Source organism: Archocentrus centrarchus, chromosome 15, assembly GCF_007364275.1.
Source record: "Archocentrus centrarchus isolate MPI-CPG fArcCen1 chromosome 15, fArcCen1, whole genome shotgun sequence".
Taxonomy (NCBI): Eukaryota; Metazoa; Chordata; class Actinopteri; order Cichliformes; family Cichlidae; genus Archocentrus; species Archocentrus centrarchus.
In genome coordinates this window covers 9,005,643-9,025,519 of record NC_044360.1, presented here as the reverse complement: position 1 = coordinate 9,025,519, position 19,877 = coordinate 9,005,643, and the positions used below count along the sequence as shown (strand labels likewise).

Below are 19,877 nucleotides of genomic sequence, written 5' to 3'. Positions count from 1 at the left end.
CAGCAAGCTTTGTTGAATAACTCCTCTTTTCTAGACTGGGTGCTATCAATTGTTTCTCACAGCACACTGCATCATGTGAAGTCGCGTCAAATGTGGGTTAAAAAGATGTTTGTGACATGTCAACAAAAACAATGATGAATGTAGGCTTAAATTACTTTTACAGACAGGATTCTCCACTTTTAATGACTGAGACTGAGATATTGACAGATAAATGTATGTTTTATTTGATCTAAAAGTACAGCTGTGTGGCTACAATACTGTTTGTACCCTGCACAGGGAACCTGCTGACAAGTATTTTGTCTCAAAGTGACTTAATTTATTGTAATTTCTGTGTGATAACTTGCTTCTGACTTAATAGATTTATATATTTAAAAAAAAACCAACAATAAATCATAACATTATTACCTATCAATTAAAATATCATAAAGAATAACATGAAACAAACAGGAGACTCAAGATATTATGGTATGATTAAACAAATCCAGACACAGACAGGCATTTACTGTGTGATAGGTGAACACACAGACACACACACACACACACACACTGTTGAGAATACAGAAAAGAAAAAAGAAAACACACACACACACACAATAGTGGTTTCAGCAGCGGAACAATGCAGGGCTCCCCGTGTGGGGGTGGATACACCCAGAACGGGATGTTCTCTTTAGTGAACATCCCCCCACCACACAAACACACACACACACACACACACACACACACACACACACACACACACACACACACACACACACACACCTGCACTAACTAATAAGTTCACAGTTGTAAATCCATACATAACACACCTCAAAGCTTGGACACACAAACACACACATGCACACATTCAATGTATGTCCAGTGTTCAGATGTTCCATAAATGTCCTGAGATTTTGTTTCACAATTATCTCACATAAAGCTTCAAATTTAAACCTGTTTTCATGCACATTTGGTGCATTTTGAAAATTTGTATTACCAATAAATTTTAGTTCCACTTTTGTAAATTTAACTTTATTCATCCGGTTGGGAGATTAAACCGTATACATTCAGCCCAAACCCAATCCCAGTTTAGATGCATTTTGAAACAGCACAGGCTTGATAATTGTTGTTGACCATTTAGGGAATTTTGGTTGTAAGTTATTTTGTGTTGTTGATGTTGTTGTTATGGTTTCCACAAGCTGTATTTTCACTTCCCCACATCAATAACTGTCCTCTGCAAGAACATCTGCTTTGAATGATCTTTTTGAAATGCATGAAATGCTGAACTGACAGGGGGGCTGACGGTGCACACATGGGCCTACTGCCCCCTAGTGGCTGGAAACACCTAATTAACCTTGATGTAGTTCAACGGCATATACTTCAGTTAAGGACTGACTACGTCTGTAACTGCAACCCCAAATCCAAAAAAGGTGGGATGCTGAAAAAATAATGCAATGATTTGTAACTCTCATAAACCCATATTTTATTCACAATAGAACAAAGAAAACATATCAAATGTTTAAACTGAGAAAATGCACCATTTTAAGAAAAAAAAAATAAGATCATTTTGATGGCAGCAATATGTCTCAAAAAAGTTGGGACAGAGCCATCTTTATCACTGTATACCATCCCCTTCTCTTTTAACCACAGTCTATAAATGTCTGGGAACTGAGGAGACCCACTGCTGGACCTTTGAGAGAGGAATGTTGTCCCATTCTTGTCTGATGTAAGATACTAGCTGCTCAGCAGTCCTGGGTCATCTTTGTTGTATTTTTCATTCAGTGATTCTCCAAATGCTTTGAGTTCAGCACCGTGACTTTTCTGCCCTGAAGCCATGCTGTCGTAATAGCTGCAGTATACAGTTTAACATCGTCTTGCTTTAATATGCAGGGCTTTCCTTGAAAAAGGTATCTGGATGGGAGAATATGTTGCTCTAGAATCTGCGTATCTTTCAGCATTTATGGTGCCTTTCCAGATGTGCAAGCTGCCAGTTCTATAGATGCTGATGCACCCCCAATACCATCAGAGATGCAGACTTTCAAAGTGAGTGTTGATACAAGTCAGGTGGTCTGTCTCTGCAGCATCAATGTTTTCCAAAAAAAAGTAATTTAAAATTTCAATTCACCTGACCACAGACCAGTGCACCACTTTGTCTCAGTCCATTTTAAATGAGCTTTGGCTCAGAGAAGACAGTGTTTCAGGATCACGTTCACATACAACTTCTTCTTTGCATGATACAGTTTTAACCTATATTTGTGGATGGCACGATAAACTGTGCTCACTGACAGTTTTTCAGTGATTTCCGTGATAAAATCGTATCTGGTTTTAAAGCAGTGCTGCCTGAGGCCCCAAAGATCACTGGCATCCAATATTGTTTTATGTCCTTGTCCTTTGAGATTTTTCCAGATTCTCAGAATCTTTTGATGATAACATATATTACATATATTTTCCTATTGTAAATAAAATATGGGTTTATAAGAGTTGCGAATCATTTTAATCTGTTTTTATTTACATTTTACACAGCAGCCCAACATTTTTGGAATCAAAAAATAAAATAAAAAAACAGAGAATTTGCTTGTTTTTTGACATTCAGTGAGTCTTGAATATTACAACTATATTACAAAGAGACATGAGGAATTTTCAGTTTTAAATTATGTTGCAAGGCACTTCACAAGAATATTATTTTTTTTAAAAACAAAACCACTTATCATGTCTGACAAAAAGTAGCCAATATTGCTAATCACTGCATGAAATAATTATCCAACCATTAAACAAAATACAGCAAACATCACTGTAAAATAACTAAAATGATTATTATTTTTTACTTCCTGGCCACTTGCTTCTTCATCCTAAGCCCACTCACACATTATTATAATCTTAATACAGCCACAGACCACCAGCATCATCTGTGCACATACTGGATAAAAATCTTGGTTGATGTCACAGGATACCCTGCAGAACTGCAGCGGCCTTGTGACTGGGATTTAAATGTGCAGCTGAGTTCAGCTTGGACCTCTGGCAGTGTCTGATTAACATGGCAGCCATTAGGATTGCAGAGCTGAAGATGAAAGATGCCCCACTGAGGAAGAAGGTTGCTGCATAGTTTCCTGTCTGATCAACTAACCAACCTGGAGAAACAGGAAAGAAAAAGAATAAAACAAAATTTTTAAAACACATGTATTTTAAAGTAGGGGTTAACTGCCTACACGATGGCAACTAACTTCTTTGTTTCCCATAGTTTATGCTCAAAATTCTGTACAGTTATTTCTGAAAATATGGACTGCTAGAACATACACTATATTGCCAAAAGTATTCACTCACCCATCCAAATCATTGAATTCAGGTGTTCCATTTACTTCCATGGTCACAGGTGTATGAAATCAAGCACCTACACATGCAGACTGCTTCTACAAACATTTGTGAAAGAATGGGTCGCTCTCAGGAGCTCAGTGAATTCCAGCATGGTGCTGTGATAGGATGCCACCTGTGCAACAAGTCCAGTCATGAAAGTTCCTTATTACTAAATATTCCACAGTCAATTGTTAGTGGTATTATAACAAAGTGGAAGTGGTTGGGAACAATGAAGTGGTAGGCCACGGAAAAACACAGAGTGGTCAGCGGATGCTGAGGCATACAGAGGTCACCAACTTTCTGCAATATCAATCGCCACAAATCTCCAAACTTCACATGGCCATCAGATTAGCTCAAGAGCTTCATGGAATGGGTTTCCAGTGGAGACGTGTTCTATGGAGTGATGATTCATGCTTCACCATCTGGCAATCCTATGGACAAATCTGGGTTTGGCAGCTGCCAGGAGAACGGTACTTGTCTGACTGCATTGGGCCAAGTGTGGTGCTGTGAGGTTGTTCTTCAGGAGTTGGGCTCGGCCCCTTAGTTCCAGTGAAAAGAACTCTTACCAAGACATTTTGGATGATTTCATGTTCCCAAATTTGTGGGAACAGTTTGGGGATGGCCCCAAGACATGGATGAGGCAGTTTGGTGTGGATGAACTTGACTGGCCTACACAGAGTCCTGACCTCAATCCAACAGAACACCTTTGGGATGAATTAGAGTGGAGACTGTGAGCCAGGCCTTCTCATCAAACATCAGTGTCTGACCTCACAAATGTGCTTCTGGAAGAATGGTCAAAAATTCCCATAAACACACTCCTAAACCATATGGAAAGCCTTCCCTGGAGAGTTGAAGCTGTTATAGCTGTAAATAGTGGGCCGGAATCATATTAAACCCTATGGATTAAGAATGGGATGTCATTCAAGTTCATATGCATGTGAAGGAAGACGAGTGAATGCTTTTGGCAATATAGTGTACAATATTTCTAAAATTAAAAAAATATTATGAACAGACAAGCAGTTGCAAAGTTTGACTTGTAATAACTTCATGAACCCTTACCTCCAATTGGAGGGCTGAGCAGGTAGGGGATGGCATGAAGGAAGTAAACCACACCCAGAGCTGAGGTGAGATAGGTGGAGCCCACAATGTCAGAGGTAACCACTGGTATTAGTGCTACATATGCGCCATCAAAGTAACCGTAGAGTACCGAAAAAGGAACGAGGAGGGTGAAGGAGTGTAGAAAGGGCATGAACATACAGCAGAGGCCTTCCATGGCCATCGCCACCGTGTAGCTCAGCACACGGAACCTCCTAACACACCTAGAACGAAGGACATCCATCACCACTGGGCTTTTAATGAAATTCTCAACAATAATACATCTTCAGATGGCACTTACCCCCTGTCTGTGACCCATCCAAAGGTGATATTGCCCACAATTCCACAGACTCCAAATACAGACACGAGGAAAGCAGCATGCTGAGGCTGCACCCCCAAACTGAGGGCATAAGGTACCAAGTACACCACTGGAGGACTGCAACCATATGCCATAAACAGGAATGATATGGACAAAATTAGGAAGCTGGGTATGAAAAGGAAGCCAAACTCCTCCCTGGACTTGAAACAGGAGCACTGACCTCTGGCTGAAGCATTTACTAAAGGCTTATTGTCGCTTTGTCTGGCTTCATTAAGTTCTGAGTCTTCTATCTTTACATCCATGTCTACCAAGTTTTTGTTCAAGCTAATGCTTTCCACCAATTTCAAGTCTTCAGTCATGTTGGATAGCTTAAGATCTGAGAATTCAGTGTTCCCTAGCATTGTGTCTGTTAGTGTGTTGCTAAATAAAAAGCATTTCCCTATCTTCAGATCTATTACCGTCTGATTAGATAGCTCCAGGGTTGGTAAAAATGCTATGTTCCTCTGACCTAGTTTGTCCTTTTCAAGTCCAAAGTTTTTCAGTGTTCCATTGGGTATGAGGAGCCCCTGAGGATCCTTTAAGTTCTTTACTTCCAGCTGCTTGTGGTCCACTTCGCTACAGTCTACAGATACTTGTTCAGGGACTTTAAAATCCAGCACTGTCTTCATGCAGTTTTTCCCCAGGTTTGCCAGTTTGCTCTCCCATGTCCTTTAGATGGAGTGAGAAGGATAAAATAATTAGGTTTTAAGTTTAAGAATTTTACATTTGTGTTAAGAATCAAGTACCATTATAGAGTTATGAAAAAAATCTGCACCAAAAATGCTAAATATCCCATTATAACCTGTTTGCTTAATCCAAGTGCATCCAAATGTAAAAGGGACCGGTTGTGCTAGTCGCCCCTCTCTGGTCCATTGTTGCTTTTAGGTTTCAAGTGCAGTTCAGATAAAAAAAAAAAAAAGATACAACTTAATGTACCAAGCCTTTCATCCTTTCACTTAAGAGGGTTTAGGATTCATTTTCAGCTTTGAGTCAACCTCAAGGGCTCGAGTCAACCTCCACTTTTTAATCCAAGTTAAGCTAACTGATTGCAAACCCTAGCTTTATTTGTTTTGGTTCATATATTATAGCTGGACATTATAACTAAAGTCATCTCTATTTTTCTGCAACACAGTAGATACATACACACAAAATACCTTGTCTGGATAATAATTAGTGGATATAATCATTAAAAGTAATTTATCAAGCAATATGAAAAACCTGATGCTGCATTCAGGAAATGCTGCTCTGTTTTTAATTGTACGTGATCTTTCTTTGTTGCAATTTATACAGTGGTATATGTAATTGAGAAATCTTATTGATGGAATATTTTTTCAAAAACAGACTAAACGATCATGAAATTGTTTAAATGCAACTTAATATTACTGAAAAGACTGATCGAATTGGGATCTGATGAATTTGGGGGTTGGGTCAACAACTTTGGTTCTTTCTTGTGCTCCTCGAGCCATTTTTGAGCCGTTTTTGCAGGTTACCAGGGTGCAAACTCATGCTGGGAGCTGTCATTTGGGTTTAGAACATTTTATTATAATCAGTGGTTTTACTGTTGGTGCTGACTGATATCACATCAAGCAAAATACAACAAAATATTTAAGGACTTACTTTTGACCTCCTCTTGGTTCCAGTGGTCTCATCAGAGCACCACAAACACACAAGTTGGAAACAAATGCTCCAAGAATGAGCAGAGCTCCTCTCCAGGAGTAATACTCTATGAGGAGCTGAACTGCAGGAGCCAAGAGGAAGGTCCCAATGCCACTGCCTAAAGATAAGGTAATACTGGATTTGATAGAATGAAATAAAACATGAAAAGAGTGAAGGAAAGATGGGATGAGGAACTTAAAAACAGACTGAAAAAAAGTAAACACATAAAAAACAGTAAATACATACAGGTGGAAAAGGTGAAAGAAAGAATGAAAAGGTGAGACAAGAAAGTATCAGTGAAAAGAAAGAAAACAGAGGGCAAGTAAAGATGTCACTACCAGACAGAGCGATGCCATAGGCCAGAGCTTTCCTCTCATTGAAGTACTTTCCAACCATCGCTATGGCTGGTGTGTAGCTGAGAGCAAAGCCGAGACCTGTGGAGAATGAATAAAGCGTTTCTATAGTTTGGGAGACCTGCCATATGTTGCCAAATCTCAACAGAAACTGTGTGAAAATAAAAAAATACCCCAAAACACCCTGCCATATATGCATTATATTTACTTAGCAGATATTTTCCCCAAACTCCAAAGCAAGAAATACACAGTTCCTCTTTTTTAAGGACACAATTCATCTTCCAGGCTGTGGTTCTTGTGGTCCAGCAACAAACTGAGGGACTGCGGAGGGTGATGTGGTTGGGAGTGGACTGGCGAACTGCCACAGTTTTGCTTGGGATGTGTCAAGTCTTTGGCTGATAGCTCTTTGGGAGTCACCTTGTTGGTGATTCCTTAAAGAAATGGGAGCCAACTATGTCTTCTTGTGGCATTCTGCTAGTAACAAAATACCTAAAGATACAATTTAAATTTGGTTCTTTGCTAAGACATTATGTGTAGCACTGGTTCATCCCTTGAGTTTGGTACCTTTTTATGCTTGAACGATTCGTAGGTCGGTATTAAGTGGCTTAAGAAACAAAAAACTGCATTCCAGTGAAAATGGACGGGTACAAAGATTGGACTGAAAATGAGTAAAAAAAAAGCTGGAAAATTAATCAGAGCCATTGCACAAACATTGGCCATAGCCAGTACAACCATTTGGAATGTCCTGAAGATGTCGTCACTGGTGTAATAAGTAACACGTTAAACAGGTAGACCAAGGAAAACAACAGTAGTTGATGACAGAAATATTGTAAGTGCTATAAAGAAAGATCCTAAAATAACTGTTAGCAACATCAGCAACAACCCCCAGAGGGTAGGAGTGAAGACATCACAGTATCTACTGTTAGCTTAGCGCATAGGAATGCCTGGCTGGAATTTGCCACGAAGTAGAGACAACCCTCAGACATTCTGGGACAAAGTTTTATGGACTGATGAGGTAAAGATTAACCTTCACCAAAGTGATGGAAAGGCTAAAGTCTGCAGAAAGAAAGGATCTGCTCATGCTCCCAAATATACAAGCTCAACTGTGAAGCACAATGGAGATAATGTTTGGGCTTGCATGGCTTCTTCTGTGATGGGCTCATTCATCTTCATTGATGATGTCACACATGATGGCAGCAGTGAACTCAGAAGTCTACAGAAACATTTTATCTGTCAATTTAAAGAAGGGGTTCATCAGGGGCAGGAAGAGGAAGGTTTTAGACTGGCCTAGTCAATCTCCAGTCTTAAAGCCTATAGAGCATTTTACATGTTAAAGAGGAGACTGAAGGGAGTAACCCCTCCCCCCAAAACAAACAACAACTGAAAGAGGCTGCAGTGAAAGCATCACAAAAGGAAAATGTCAGTGAGTCACGGGCTTGATGCAGTTATTGCAAGCAAAATGTTTGCAACTAAATATTAAGTCTTATTCACTTTAATCTATTTTAAGTTTATCCGTTCCAATACAACAAAAATGAGTAGGGTCAGACAAAAGATGATATCTTCTGAACTGTGTATCAGATCCAGATGCAAATACTTGGAAATGAAAGCTGAGATGTTGATCTTTTGTCTCATATTGATTTTTTTTTATGTCAAGCCCAAATGTTTTCAGTCTACAGCAAAAATAAAGGGACTGGCCTCACTGCTAGAGATAGATAGACAGCTAGCTAGATAGATAACTGTCCCCATGGGTAAGTTTGACTTGACTTCTACAAAGCTAGACATGTCAGCATAAATGGGCATACACCACCTACAGATGAGACATATTTAAATGGATAAAAGCATTATTAAACAAAACAAGATACATCACTTGTGGATTTGAACTGCCCTGCAGTGCAACCTTTGTAGCCTCGTCTTATTTTAGGTTACTGTTTAAAGTTCTAATAGAGAGACAAAATAGTTCTGATTGCACAGCTGAACTCCATACTTTCTGCCTGATGGCAACAACTCATACTGAGAGAACAGGATGTGGGATGAATTCTGTCTGCCTGTTTATGTACACACTGGTCAACTTCCAACCAATCATTTTCATGACTAACTGAATCAGGCAACTTTAATTTAACTGGTGCAGATTTTGAGATACTGTTACATAAGCAGGCTTGAAATTCTGGAAACAGATGCCACTGAGGAGTTAAAGAAGCCACATGCAGAGACTCTTGTCTGAGATATGCAGCTGTTTATTTTCTGTAGTTTAAACTGCTTCTTAATTAGTGACTTGAGATTTGATGCATGGCTGTGACCATCTAATCTTTTGCAATAATGCTGTGTAGATTAGATACATGTGTACAGGATCATGTACACATGGAGCACTAATGCAGTGAACATGAGAGATAAAGTGCCCCGTATCATAAACATGTACCTGTGAGGACACCCAGAGACATATAGAGATACTCCAGACTGTTAGCAAAAGAGCTGAGAATCAGACCAGCAGAAGACAGCACACCTCCCAGAATCACCGTAGCTCTGCAGGACAGACGGTTCCCGAGAAAACTGCCCAGAGGAGCTGCAGAGAGATCTTTTTTAAATTAATGCCTCATTTTCAAGCCAGAAAAAAAATGTCTGTATAAATACACAACTGTTAACTGTGACGAGAATTTATTTATTTCTTTATTTATTGTGGAAGGCTTTTGATAACTGGTGCAGGTGCCAGTCTTACCACAAAGCATTGTGGTGGAGTCTATCAGGCTGTGGATCCAGGCAGTGTTGGAGTAATCCTTCTCAAAGTGCATTTGGAACTCCACAAAGAACATGGAGACACATCTGCATATGGAGAGGTTGTTTGGGACAAGAGTAATTAGTAAGAGTGGCAAATTCATTAGGAGAAAGTACAAGACAGTGGCACTTGAAATAAGGCAATAAACTGATGATAACAGGATTAGTAGGTTTCCCCTATAACAACCTTAAACAGATTATCACATTAATGACGTCAAAAGAGAACAGAAAGTTTTCATATCAAAGAACAGATGAAACATAATCAGTCTGTCAGTTGGCTTAATGTGGTATCTGCAGGTCAGGATAAAGTCTATCATATATGCTAACTTTTGGGGGATGATTTGGGGTTGACTGGCCAAATGGAATAATGATTAGATGATTTAACAGTTGCCAAGTCCTTCTTTACCAGAGTCAACAAACTTGGACTGAGTGTGATGTTCATCAGTTTATGGCAGGCATTCATATCAAACAATCAGAGGGTTCTGCACTTGATGACCTGTATTTTTATTCACCCTCACTCTCTGTTACTTAACAACAGACAGTACTCCTTGATCTTGAGGCCTCAGACAAGAGGAGTGCTGTAAATCATGCGCTGCCCTGATAAAAGTCACATTAAAACAGAATTCAATTCAATTCAGTTTTGTTCATATAGTGCCAAATCACAACAAACGGTCGCCTCAATGCACTTTATATTATAAGATGAAGATTCTACAATATATTCCATTCATTATTCAGGCGAATGGGTGTTTAAGGACTAGAGGGGCTGGAAACACTGGGTGTACTACACTTGTTGTTCCAACACACCGTACCTGGACATTACCTACCTAATTTTTTTTTCCCTATATCTTCATATGCAAACCTGTTACCATCGCTTGTCTTTTGTTTGCCACTACTGCAAATGCTTTAGCAATGTTACCTTTCTATCTTGAGCGAGGGAAGTGAAGTTGTAGTGGCAGTGACAAACCCAAACTAGAGGCTGAGTGGCCCAAAAGCAGCGTTTTGTTCTTCAATTTCACAAGTTAAAAGTGTTAGAACTTTACTGGTTAATGCTCTGAGGTCTAAGTCGCTTTTTTCTGTTATTGGCTTGCCTGTTTTGTTTGTCTAAAAAATATATATATATATTTTTTTTTTCCAGGAAACCCTATGGCAGGGGTCCTCACATCCAGGCCTCGAGGGCCAGTGTCCTGCAGGTTTTAGATGTGTCCCTGATCCAACACACCTGAATCAAATGGCTGAATTACCTCCTCAGTATGCAGTCAAGTTCTCCAGAGTCCTGCTAATGACTTCTATATTTGACTCAGGTGTGTTGAAGCAGAGACACATCTAAAAGTTGCAGGACACCAGCCCTCGAGGCCTGGACTTGAGGATCCCTGCCCTATGGTCTCTGAGGTGGCGTTAAGGGTTGAAAGATTACATTATCTATTAAGATATACGCTAAGTGACATTATGTCCTGTATCATCTGGGAAGGCTGGGAAGCATTGAGCTGTATAAAGAACATGTTTGTACATTTCATGTGAAAAATCCAACAGCAATCAGATATACAGTGGGTTGCAAAAGTATTCATACCCCTTGAACTTTTCCATATTTTGTCACATTACAACCACAAACATAAATATATTTCACTGGAATTTACTGTGAAAGACCAACACAAAGTGGTTTACAATTGTGAAGTGGAAAGAAAATTATACATGATTCAAAACATTTTTTACGAATAAAAAACTGAAAAGTGCGGTGTGCAAAAGTATTCAGCCCCCCCTTTTCTCTGAATGCAACCAATTGCTTTACCTCCCAATATAAAGCACTTTGAGGTGACTGTTGTTGTGATTTTGCGCTATATAAATAAAACTGAATTGAAGCTGAAGCTGAAAAAAATAACCAGGGGGTTATATTTTTACCCAGTTTGTATACCCAGTTAGTTTCTAAAATGTAAAAGTAGAATCCAAAATCTAGAGAGAACTTTTAATCAAAGTCGATTACTAGATTGTGGCTGACTTACAGAGGCAATGTGCAATGATGGAAACATCCCTGCAGGATTTCAAAGTCTTGGGGGAAAAAAGCAAACCACGGCTGCTGACGCAGGCTAGCAGCTTAAAGCTTGGAACTGAGCGAGACTGGACTCTTGCCAAGTAATAACAGAGAGGTGTTAACAACCAAATCTAAGAATATGAAGTGTTGTCAAGTATAACTACATGTCAAAACTATATGCTGCATAGTAGTAATCCTACACCTGCTACACCAGGCTAATCTAGAGCTTTGTGTACTTACAGGTGAAGTCATGTTCAGGAGCTTGTGTTGGAAATAAAGATTCAAGTACAACAATACTTGGAATCCATTTGATGTTGGCCCAGTGATAAATTAAATTTATTAAAAGACCAAATCATACACTGAAATACTAAATGGAAGCTGTATCATGAGTATATTTAAAGAGTTTTCCCAGCAGTAACAACAGGGAAAACCACTTGAAGTCTACGGATAAGTGATTTTGTAGTTTGTAAGCATAATTAGTTCCAGAGTGAGGACATTTAGCTGGTCCTACCCTTAAACCCAAACTGATGCACACTCCTCACCTGGTCACTGCCCGGGTGCAGATGGTGGCAAGAAAACAACCAATGACAATCATCCAACCCCAGCCACCTTCAGGCGGAGTTAAGACTCCAGATGCAGTTTTGCCTCTGTCAAGTCTCTCCTGCTTGGTAACTGCCATCCCTGCAGCCATTCACACAACCAGCTGATGTCAGCAAACCTGTCTGTTACATGTCTCTTAAATGACCCTCATCTGTGGGTGCTCCTTTTGCAACCTCCTGAGAAAACACAGAAATCACAACAATATTAATATGTATAACATTAAATCTAATTTCTTATGCATTTGTTAGTGATATGCCATATAAATACTGTGTACCACAGTATATAACATTTTGATGAGTTACACTAAACACATTCACATGTGCCTAAAACAAAATAAATATACCTCATATGAGACCAGGAGGAGACACAAACGCCTGGGAGCGCTGCATCAGGAAGGAAGGTTGCAGCATAAAAATCTGTGCACACGCTTTCCGAATATGGGAGCAGTCGAAAGAAACTTTCGACTGCTGTTTTAGTTACTAACTTTAGCCAACTCACAAATTTCCTGGTTGGAAAAAAAAAGGTCAAGAAACTCAAAGTAGATATGTTGGAAATGCTGACCAAGCAAATGGCACAAGCAGCACATATCCAGTTCAAGTAGATCCACTAGGTAAAAAAAAACAAAAAAATTTTTGTTTTTTGGTATTGGACTGTTATTTATACTTTGCTGCTATAGCTGTATTGTATGTAGGAAAGAAGATCCCAGCACCATGATCTCGAGTCATTTAAATATAGCATGAAAGCAGGAGATGGGTGGAGGTATGTTGCAAAGCAGTTTGCAGTGGTGCAGCAAATATAAAATAGTGCACCCTATATATGATTGCCAACTAGAAGTGTAGATGAATACAAGCTGAGAACATTAGCGAGTCTTTAACGTGTCAGCTCCTGAGTACAAAATCTATGTGATGTCAGATTTTGTTCTTGTGCAAATACTCTGAGGTTTCTGCATTAAAAAAAAGGTTGGGGAACTGCTAACAGAAAACAGCTTTTAGCCAAAATATAACTGCTAAAACACAACAGTAGACCCAGTCTCTTACCCAGCATTATAAACACCAAGTTTGAAGTACATGGGATCAACAGCTGTCAAGAAAGGCAAACAACAGATAAAAACATATACATGGAGAGTCTCTGATTTGCAGATGTTTCCATTTCTTAAGCTCAGGTCTTCACATTTCAGCTCCTTGGTCTGATTTGAGCTGTGATTTGTGTTGATTTATTATTAAAAGAAAGGAAAAGAAAAGAAAAGAGTTACAGAACAGCAAACCAGACAATTTAAAACTTAAAAAAGGAGACTAAATGTAAAAAATTGTCCCTGGCCTATCTGTGCTGTTGCAACTGCTCTCATGTGTTTGTCCAAAGGTTTCTGTGCAGCTTCTTTTGTTATGTCATCTCTTGCTCAAAATGTTATCCTAGCAAGCTAACAGGTTGTCAGTCTGCATGCCTGTCTTAACAGGGAAATTCCACCCAGCAGTAAACTACAATCCTACTGGCTTTGAGCCATGAAGAAAAAAAAGATTACGTAGATTCACTGAAAATTGTAATTTCTTATAAAACGTGGCCATAGAACATTTAATTTCACATTGAATTCTTCTGAAAACTAAAAAGAAGCTTTCTTAATATATGCACATTATTACAACACATTTATTATGCTTGTCATGTAAATGCACGTTTTGTTTTTGCAGGCAAACAGATTTTCAGCTGTTTTTTCCCAATAACCTATGACACTGAGTAATCAACGCGTTAAAGCAGAGTAAACATCAACAAACAGCATATGTAGGTTAGAGGGGCATGGACTGGAACTGGAAAGGCAGAGAGGGAGGGAGGCGGGATAGAAACAGCAGAGTTGTGCTGAACAAGACTAAAACACAAAAAGAAGTAAAAAAGTAAGTGTGTTTGCTTACAGCCTCCAGATAATCTCCGCTGCCCTCGGTCACCGCAACATAACTCAAGTGTTCATCTATAACACAAACAGAGAACTTCCATTGATAAGAAGTGGAAGCTAATTGGCTGTTCCTTTGACGCATCAGCACGCTGCAGCGGAGCTCCGCTTCCGCAACTGGAGGAGTGAACACGCCTTTTTTCCCCTTTATTATACGTAACGCTAGAAAGGCAATAATAAGAATAACGAGAGCCTGACCTATATATGATTTTTAAGATAGATACTGATACAGATATTTAGTGATTTAAAAAGCCACCATATGGACCGATTTTTTTTTCTTTCAGGTATACGAAACAAACAGAATTCCCTAGCATTTGTTTTGTGTAATGATTTATGAGTCCTTACAAATATACTGTGACAATCCAGGCTAAAATGAACCTGTTTTATTGTCAAAACGTGTGGATTACTCCTTTGGTCTCAGATCAGCTGGTTGTATGGTGTATGCAAAGCAACTGACATAACATGGTTGAAAGGTGTGATATTTGTTGACTAATAACTAATACCGACTGATAATATCTGCCAGCCAATGTATAGGCCGGGCTCTAATAATAGTAGTACTAATAATAATAATACAAATGGTTCCTGAAAATCATCAGTTTTTCATTACCTTCTTATTCTTGAGGTCTTTTTTGTGGCGTCATAGTGTTGTGGTCCTTGACAAAAAAATATTCAGAATCTGGTATGTCCAATTTGTCTTTCAATTTCTATGACCTTCTTAAAATAAGAGAAAATGTCTTCTCCCAGACATGGATTGTTCGCCCAGTTTTCACCCTTATTTAGTGATGAATGCCCACCTAAATATTTCCTAAATATATCATAAAGAATAAAATTCCCATACTGGATCAGTTGGGGCCTGGGTTAGCAATGACCACCTCTGGGACTGCTGGCTAGCAGGGTGCAGGTGGAAACTGTGCTACTGTTGGCTGAAGGCAAAGGAAGAGGAAAGAGGGAAGACATGTTAGGAGGAAGTGAGAGAGAAGGACATTTAAAGTCTGTTAAAATGTAGGGACTATGGCTTGTAAAGGAAGATGGCTGATCTGATGGTGAGAAGGAAGGCAGATATAACTATGTGTGCAAGAGACCAGGTGGAAGGGAAGCAAGGGCAGGAGCATAGGAGGTGGGGTAGTGAGGAGGTGCTGGGTAAGTATGATGTTAGAGAGAGAGAGAGAAAGCAGGAGGACAGATGGTGGATTTTGCAAAAATGATGGGAATGGCTGTGTCGAACACACACTTCAAGAAGAGAGAAGTCATGAATGCAGTTACCTGAAAATAGGTAGGGATTTCTAAATACCTTTGATCTTGATTTTTCTTTATCCTTTGGACAGCTTAGACTACAAAATGCTTTCCAAAACGTAATGCTGTTAAAGCTTTTGCATTTATTTTCTTTTTGGTAATCTGTGCTAAACTTACAAATAAACTTGTGTAAGCAAAACATAACTGCTGACATGTAACAAATGACAGTAAATGATAGATGCATTGAGTGCTTTAATTACATTATTTTTAAAAAGTTAACAATTTTAAGGAAATAAGTCATTGCTTGTGTTTATTAGAGTTTCTGTTTTAGCCTTTTTTCTAACTACTTCACGTAGTCATTTCTGTATGGATTTCTACCTTTCATTCCAGGTGAATAAAGAAATATCCAGAACATGTCTCATCCAGTTTTAGTTTAATTCCTCTTTAGAAAAAAAAAAAAATCTTTTCACTTCAGTACATACACATTGCACAAAGCAGGGAGCCATTTTCTTAAACTGAGTTTTTTGAAACCATTTCTTTTTTTTCAAATCAGAGTTAAAAGCAGCAGAACTGACACTGACAACCAGCACTGGGATTCCCAAAACTTCCCAGATGCAGGTGAGCCGAGATGAACAACCAGCACTGAAATCCAGCAGACAGAAAACAGGCACCCCTGCCAAGAGCATCCAAACAAGTTTTGAGTCAACAACATCTCTCAATCATCAGTTAATGTTAAGCTTGACTTAGTCATCGAGGTTATTTCTTAAGTAAAGTGGATTGGAATTGAATTGGGAAAAGTATACATTAAAGTGGTAATATATGTTATATATATATATATATATATATATATATATATATATATATATATATATATATATATATATATATATATATATATATATATATACACAATTGGTAAATTTAACACAGGAACATGTTAATGTCACAAAACTTAGTATCTAATCCTAATGAGGAACAGCTAATCAATCACATAGCACAATTAGCCAACAGGTTTTAATCGCAGCTCATTTAAAATTGTTGGTAAAGATAACTCTGTCTTGTCTTGACGCATCTTCTGTCTGCACTGGGATCATGAGTCGTGCTTGGGAAACCCGGCCCTGAACAGTTAAAACAACTTTATCAACAGACAGATTGCTGGTGTTGAATATATCATATTAATATTTACAAAATCTCTGTACAATCAAATACACAAGATCCGTCCTGCCAGTCAAGCATTTCAGAAAACAGTTTAAAGGCTAGATGTGTTCTCGTACCAGGATGTTCGACCAGATTAACAACCTCTGAGGAAACGTTTAGCAAAACGCTGTGAATGAGCAAAAGATCAGAGGAACGTGTCATCACAGTGGCTTAAATTTTAGTATTAGGTTTCACTAAAACTACAGAACTCCAAGACATTTAAAGGACCTTTTTTTTCCCCCCTCAAACATTCATCTAACATTATAGACGGAATTAAAAGAGCATCTGCCACATAGGACCATTCAAAAATAATGGTCACTAAAACATGAAAAAACATGCTTCACACAGTTCTTCTGCTGCATAATTGGGTCTAAAACATCCTGATTACAAGCATCCACCTTAAATAGTGTTAACTAAATCAGCAGGACAAAAACTTCAGGAGGAGAAATTCTCCGTCAAGATTCAAGCAGGATTTCTCAGAAGGAAAAAAAAACAAAAAACAGGGTTGCATATCTTTTAGAACAATATCAAGTCAAATCAACTCTGGAGAGATGAGTGTTTGTTATAAGGGACAAAGATATCAACAGCTGAGTTACTGCATAGCTTGTTGGTTAGATTTCACTATGATGACAAAACATTTGCAGTTCAGTGGACACTTTAAGCCAAGGCTCGGTACAGTACATAGAAATACATACTGGTCTGAATACAGATGGTCCCTCCCTATGGGAAATAAACACCAAATAAAGTGATGTTCAAACAGCAAACTCTAAACATTCAGTCTGCTATGAAAGCCGACTGTGTGACATCCACACTGTTGACTTATTACAGCAGAAAAAACACTGCTTAAAATTTACATTTCTTAAAGGACTTAATTTTTGCTTCACATTATATCTACAGCTTGTTGTTCCATATAACACTTTATGTAAAGAATTTAAATCCCAAGTGTTATTACCATTAGAAACAGTAAAGATGCAACAGTATGCAAGTACATCAGTTAGTTCCAACAAATACAACACATCTGAACTCAGGATAATCCCATGACAGTCTGTAACACCAGCTTCAGATTCCTGGAGTACAAATATTATGTAATAACTTGCAATTGTTAGTGGGGATATTAGGGGTAAATGGTAATACTAACCACATATCATCTATGTTCTGCAGTGACTGTATCATCTGAAAATTTTACCCCAACACCAAGTAAAAAGATACAACCACCATAAATAGATGTTCCCCCGTACTGGGATAAACTGTTCTGTAGGGAAGCGGCGATATGTGCTCAAAATGTCAGACTTGCTAAGAGAGCCTCAACATTTTCCACACACTGACAGATTACGATGGCTGAGAGCAATCACACTGGCCTTTTGTGCCAACTGAAAAACAACAGAAACATCAGAGAACACAAACAAACAAAAACAGGCATTTTAAAATCACAGAGAGAGGAAAAAAAAAGACACACGCTCACATTATCACTTATTACTGGCCACAAAAAAAAGAGAGAAAGGATTAAAAAAAAAAAAAGTTCCAACCCCAACCAAAACAAACAAAAAAAAAATTAAAATAAAGGAAATGTTGGAAAACATGTAATAGAATTAGAATAGAATTTTTTAATGCTCTGGCTTTCAAAAGATCTCAAATTTGATAAACCAATACCACTGCAGTACCACAAAAGTTAATGCTGGTTATGTACCAAGACACACCTGGGATTTGCAGGTGGGTTGCTGAGCACTTTCATATTCAGACTCTGAATGGGTGTTAACTGCCATGAACAAAAACAAAAACATAAAAGCAAGAGTAAAATTCCAACGTAAAATATGTAAAAATGAGGTGAAGTAGCAGGATATAAATTGAGGGAACTGAAGGGCACAAACATGGTGTAACCAGGCTAACACATGTCAAAGGCAAATGTTTGGGGTTTACAGATTAAATGAAGGGGTGGCACAAGGTATCAAACTCCAGCCTGGTTTTAAAGCAAAGTGGCACCTGACGGATTGAGGTCACTCATTAACATCCAAACATGAGTTAGTACAAGGCAAAGAAAAAAAAAAAAAAAATCATAAAAACACACAGAGAACACACAGCTTGTGTCACAGTTTGCAGTGTCATCACAGCTCAAAAACAAAAAAACATCAGGATTACTGATCATTTTCGAGGAAGCGATTGTGTAACCTCTCCATAATATTACGTCTCCATTATTTCACTACGCTATTTCTCAAAAAACTTGCATAAGTGACAGCATTTACATTGTTTAAGCCATTAGAAAGCTTATAAAGACTGTTAGCCTTTCGGCAGAAAAATTAATACTAACTTTTAGTAAGTATATATATCATATGGGGCGCACTAAAATGAAATTGATAACCCAAACTATTTGTCAAAAAAAGTGCCTTTATCCATTTTGATTCTAATCAATCAATAAGTGGCAAACAGTGAGGCATAATCAATTCACAAGAAAATCTTTTTAGATGTTATTATATTATGGGTGTCAGTTTAAATTAACAGGCTCATATAAAGTGGCCTTGAATCCTACTGCACTATGTGTTAAACACAAACAGACCAGCAAAGCAGCAAACATGTTAAAGGTTGGGGTCAAAGTGTAGTCAGTGTGTATGTTAGATGGTGAAACGGGGATAACAGTAATCACTCCGTTTTTGTCAAAGAAACATTCAAAATAGCAGGTTACATTAAATTGGCTTCTTAGAAATTTTTTCACTTGTAGTTCTTGGACTCTAGGTGCATTATTCAGGTACTGTAGGTGAGATTTTCAAGAAAATCTCCAATCCTGAACACACTTGAAGGTGTGGGTGGTGATGATTTGGAGGTAATTAAATAAGGAGTCCAATGGGTGGAGGTGAATTAAGTGATGATTAATTCCAGATTGTGGAAAGAGCACAGCTCCTCTTTGGAAGAGTAAAGGCATGTAGACAGCAGTACCTAATATAAAGCAGGGACAGTATGGACTGTCCAGTCCAGCTTTATAGCTTTGATGATAAAAATAAACAAAAGGCTGTAAAGGTTCAGGTGAGGAAGTGAAGGGGGGGGGGGGGGGGGGGGGGGTGTGCACGCGACAGAACTGTGTCATTACAGGAAGATACACTTGTGGTCCGTGTTTCCCCAAAAACAACTAAACGACTAAAAAGGTGCTGATAATGAGGGCTCTCTACAAGTAAATTCTAAAGACACATTTCCTGCGTCCACGCAAATCTGTTCATGTAACTTAAAATTTCAGCTTTTCCAAATAACTGCAGATCAGGTTAGGGTTCCTTTCAAAAAGGCAATGGCTCAGCTAAAATATTACATATTAATGCTGCACATGCCATTATCAAATAT

At 38.5% G+C, this 19,877-nt stretch overlaps 1 protein-coding gene across 3 annotated transcripts; it reads right to left on the bottom strand.

Annotated features, from left to right (window-relative positions):
- Positions 1 to 2,602: 2,602 nt before the first annotated feature.
- Positions 2,603 to 14,166, bottom strand: LOC115793424 (monocarboxylate transporter 12-B-like). 3 transcript variants are annotated; one of them, XM_030748411.1, is made up of 9 exons: positions 14,086 to 14,166; positions 12,127 to 12,360; positions 9,503 to 9,606; positions 9,206 to 9,349; positions 6,775 to 6,870; positions 6,398 to 6,554; positions 4,724 to 5,449; positions 4,387 to 4,646; positions 2,603 to 3,104 (listed from the first exon to the last, which is right to left on the bottom strand). In XM_030748411.1, the coding sequence occupies exons 2-9, from the start codon at positions 12,273 to 12,275 to the stop codon at positions 2,917 to 2,919; spliced, it is 1,824 nt and encodes a 607-aa protein (XP_030604271.1). In that variant the 5' UTR covers positions 12,276 to 12,360; positions 14,086 to 14,166; the 3' UTR covers positions 2,603 to 2,916. The 3 variants fall into 3 exon arrangements, with proteins under 3 accessions (XP_030604271.1, XP_030604272.1, XP_030604273.1); XM_030748413.1 differs by lacking the exon at positions 2,603 to 3,104 and having other exon boundaries at positions 4,470 to 4,646; positions 4,724 to 4,858; positions 5,250 to 5,449; XM_030748412.1 differs by lacking the exon at positions 6,775 to 6,870.
- Between the last annotated feature and the right edge of the window lie 5,711 nt (positions 14,167 to 19,877).

What these genes read in the sequence shown, in the direction of transcription:
- LOC115793424 (XM_030748411.1), bottom strand. Translation starts at nt 12,275, where the DNA reads ATGGCTGCAGGGATGGCAGTTACCAAGCAGGAGAGACTTGACAGAGGC. An exon ending in TGCACCCGGGCAGTGACCAG is followed by an intron (nt 9,607 to 12,126) that starts GTGAGGAGTGTG and finishes CTCCATATGCAG; the next exon opens with ATGTGTCTCCATGTTCTTTG. An exon ending in GGATGGGTCACAGACAGGGG is followed by an intron (nt 4,647 to 4,723) that starts GTAAGTGCCATC and finishes CCTTCGTTCTAG; the next exon opens with GTGTGTTAGGAGGTTCCGTG.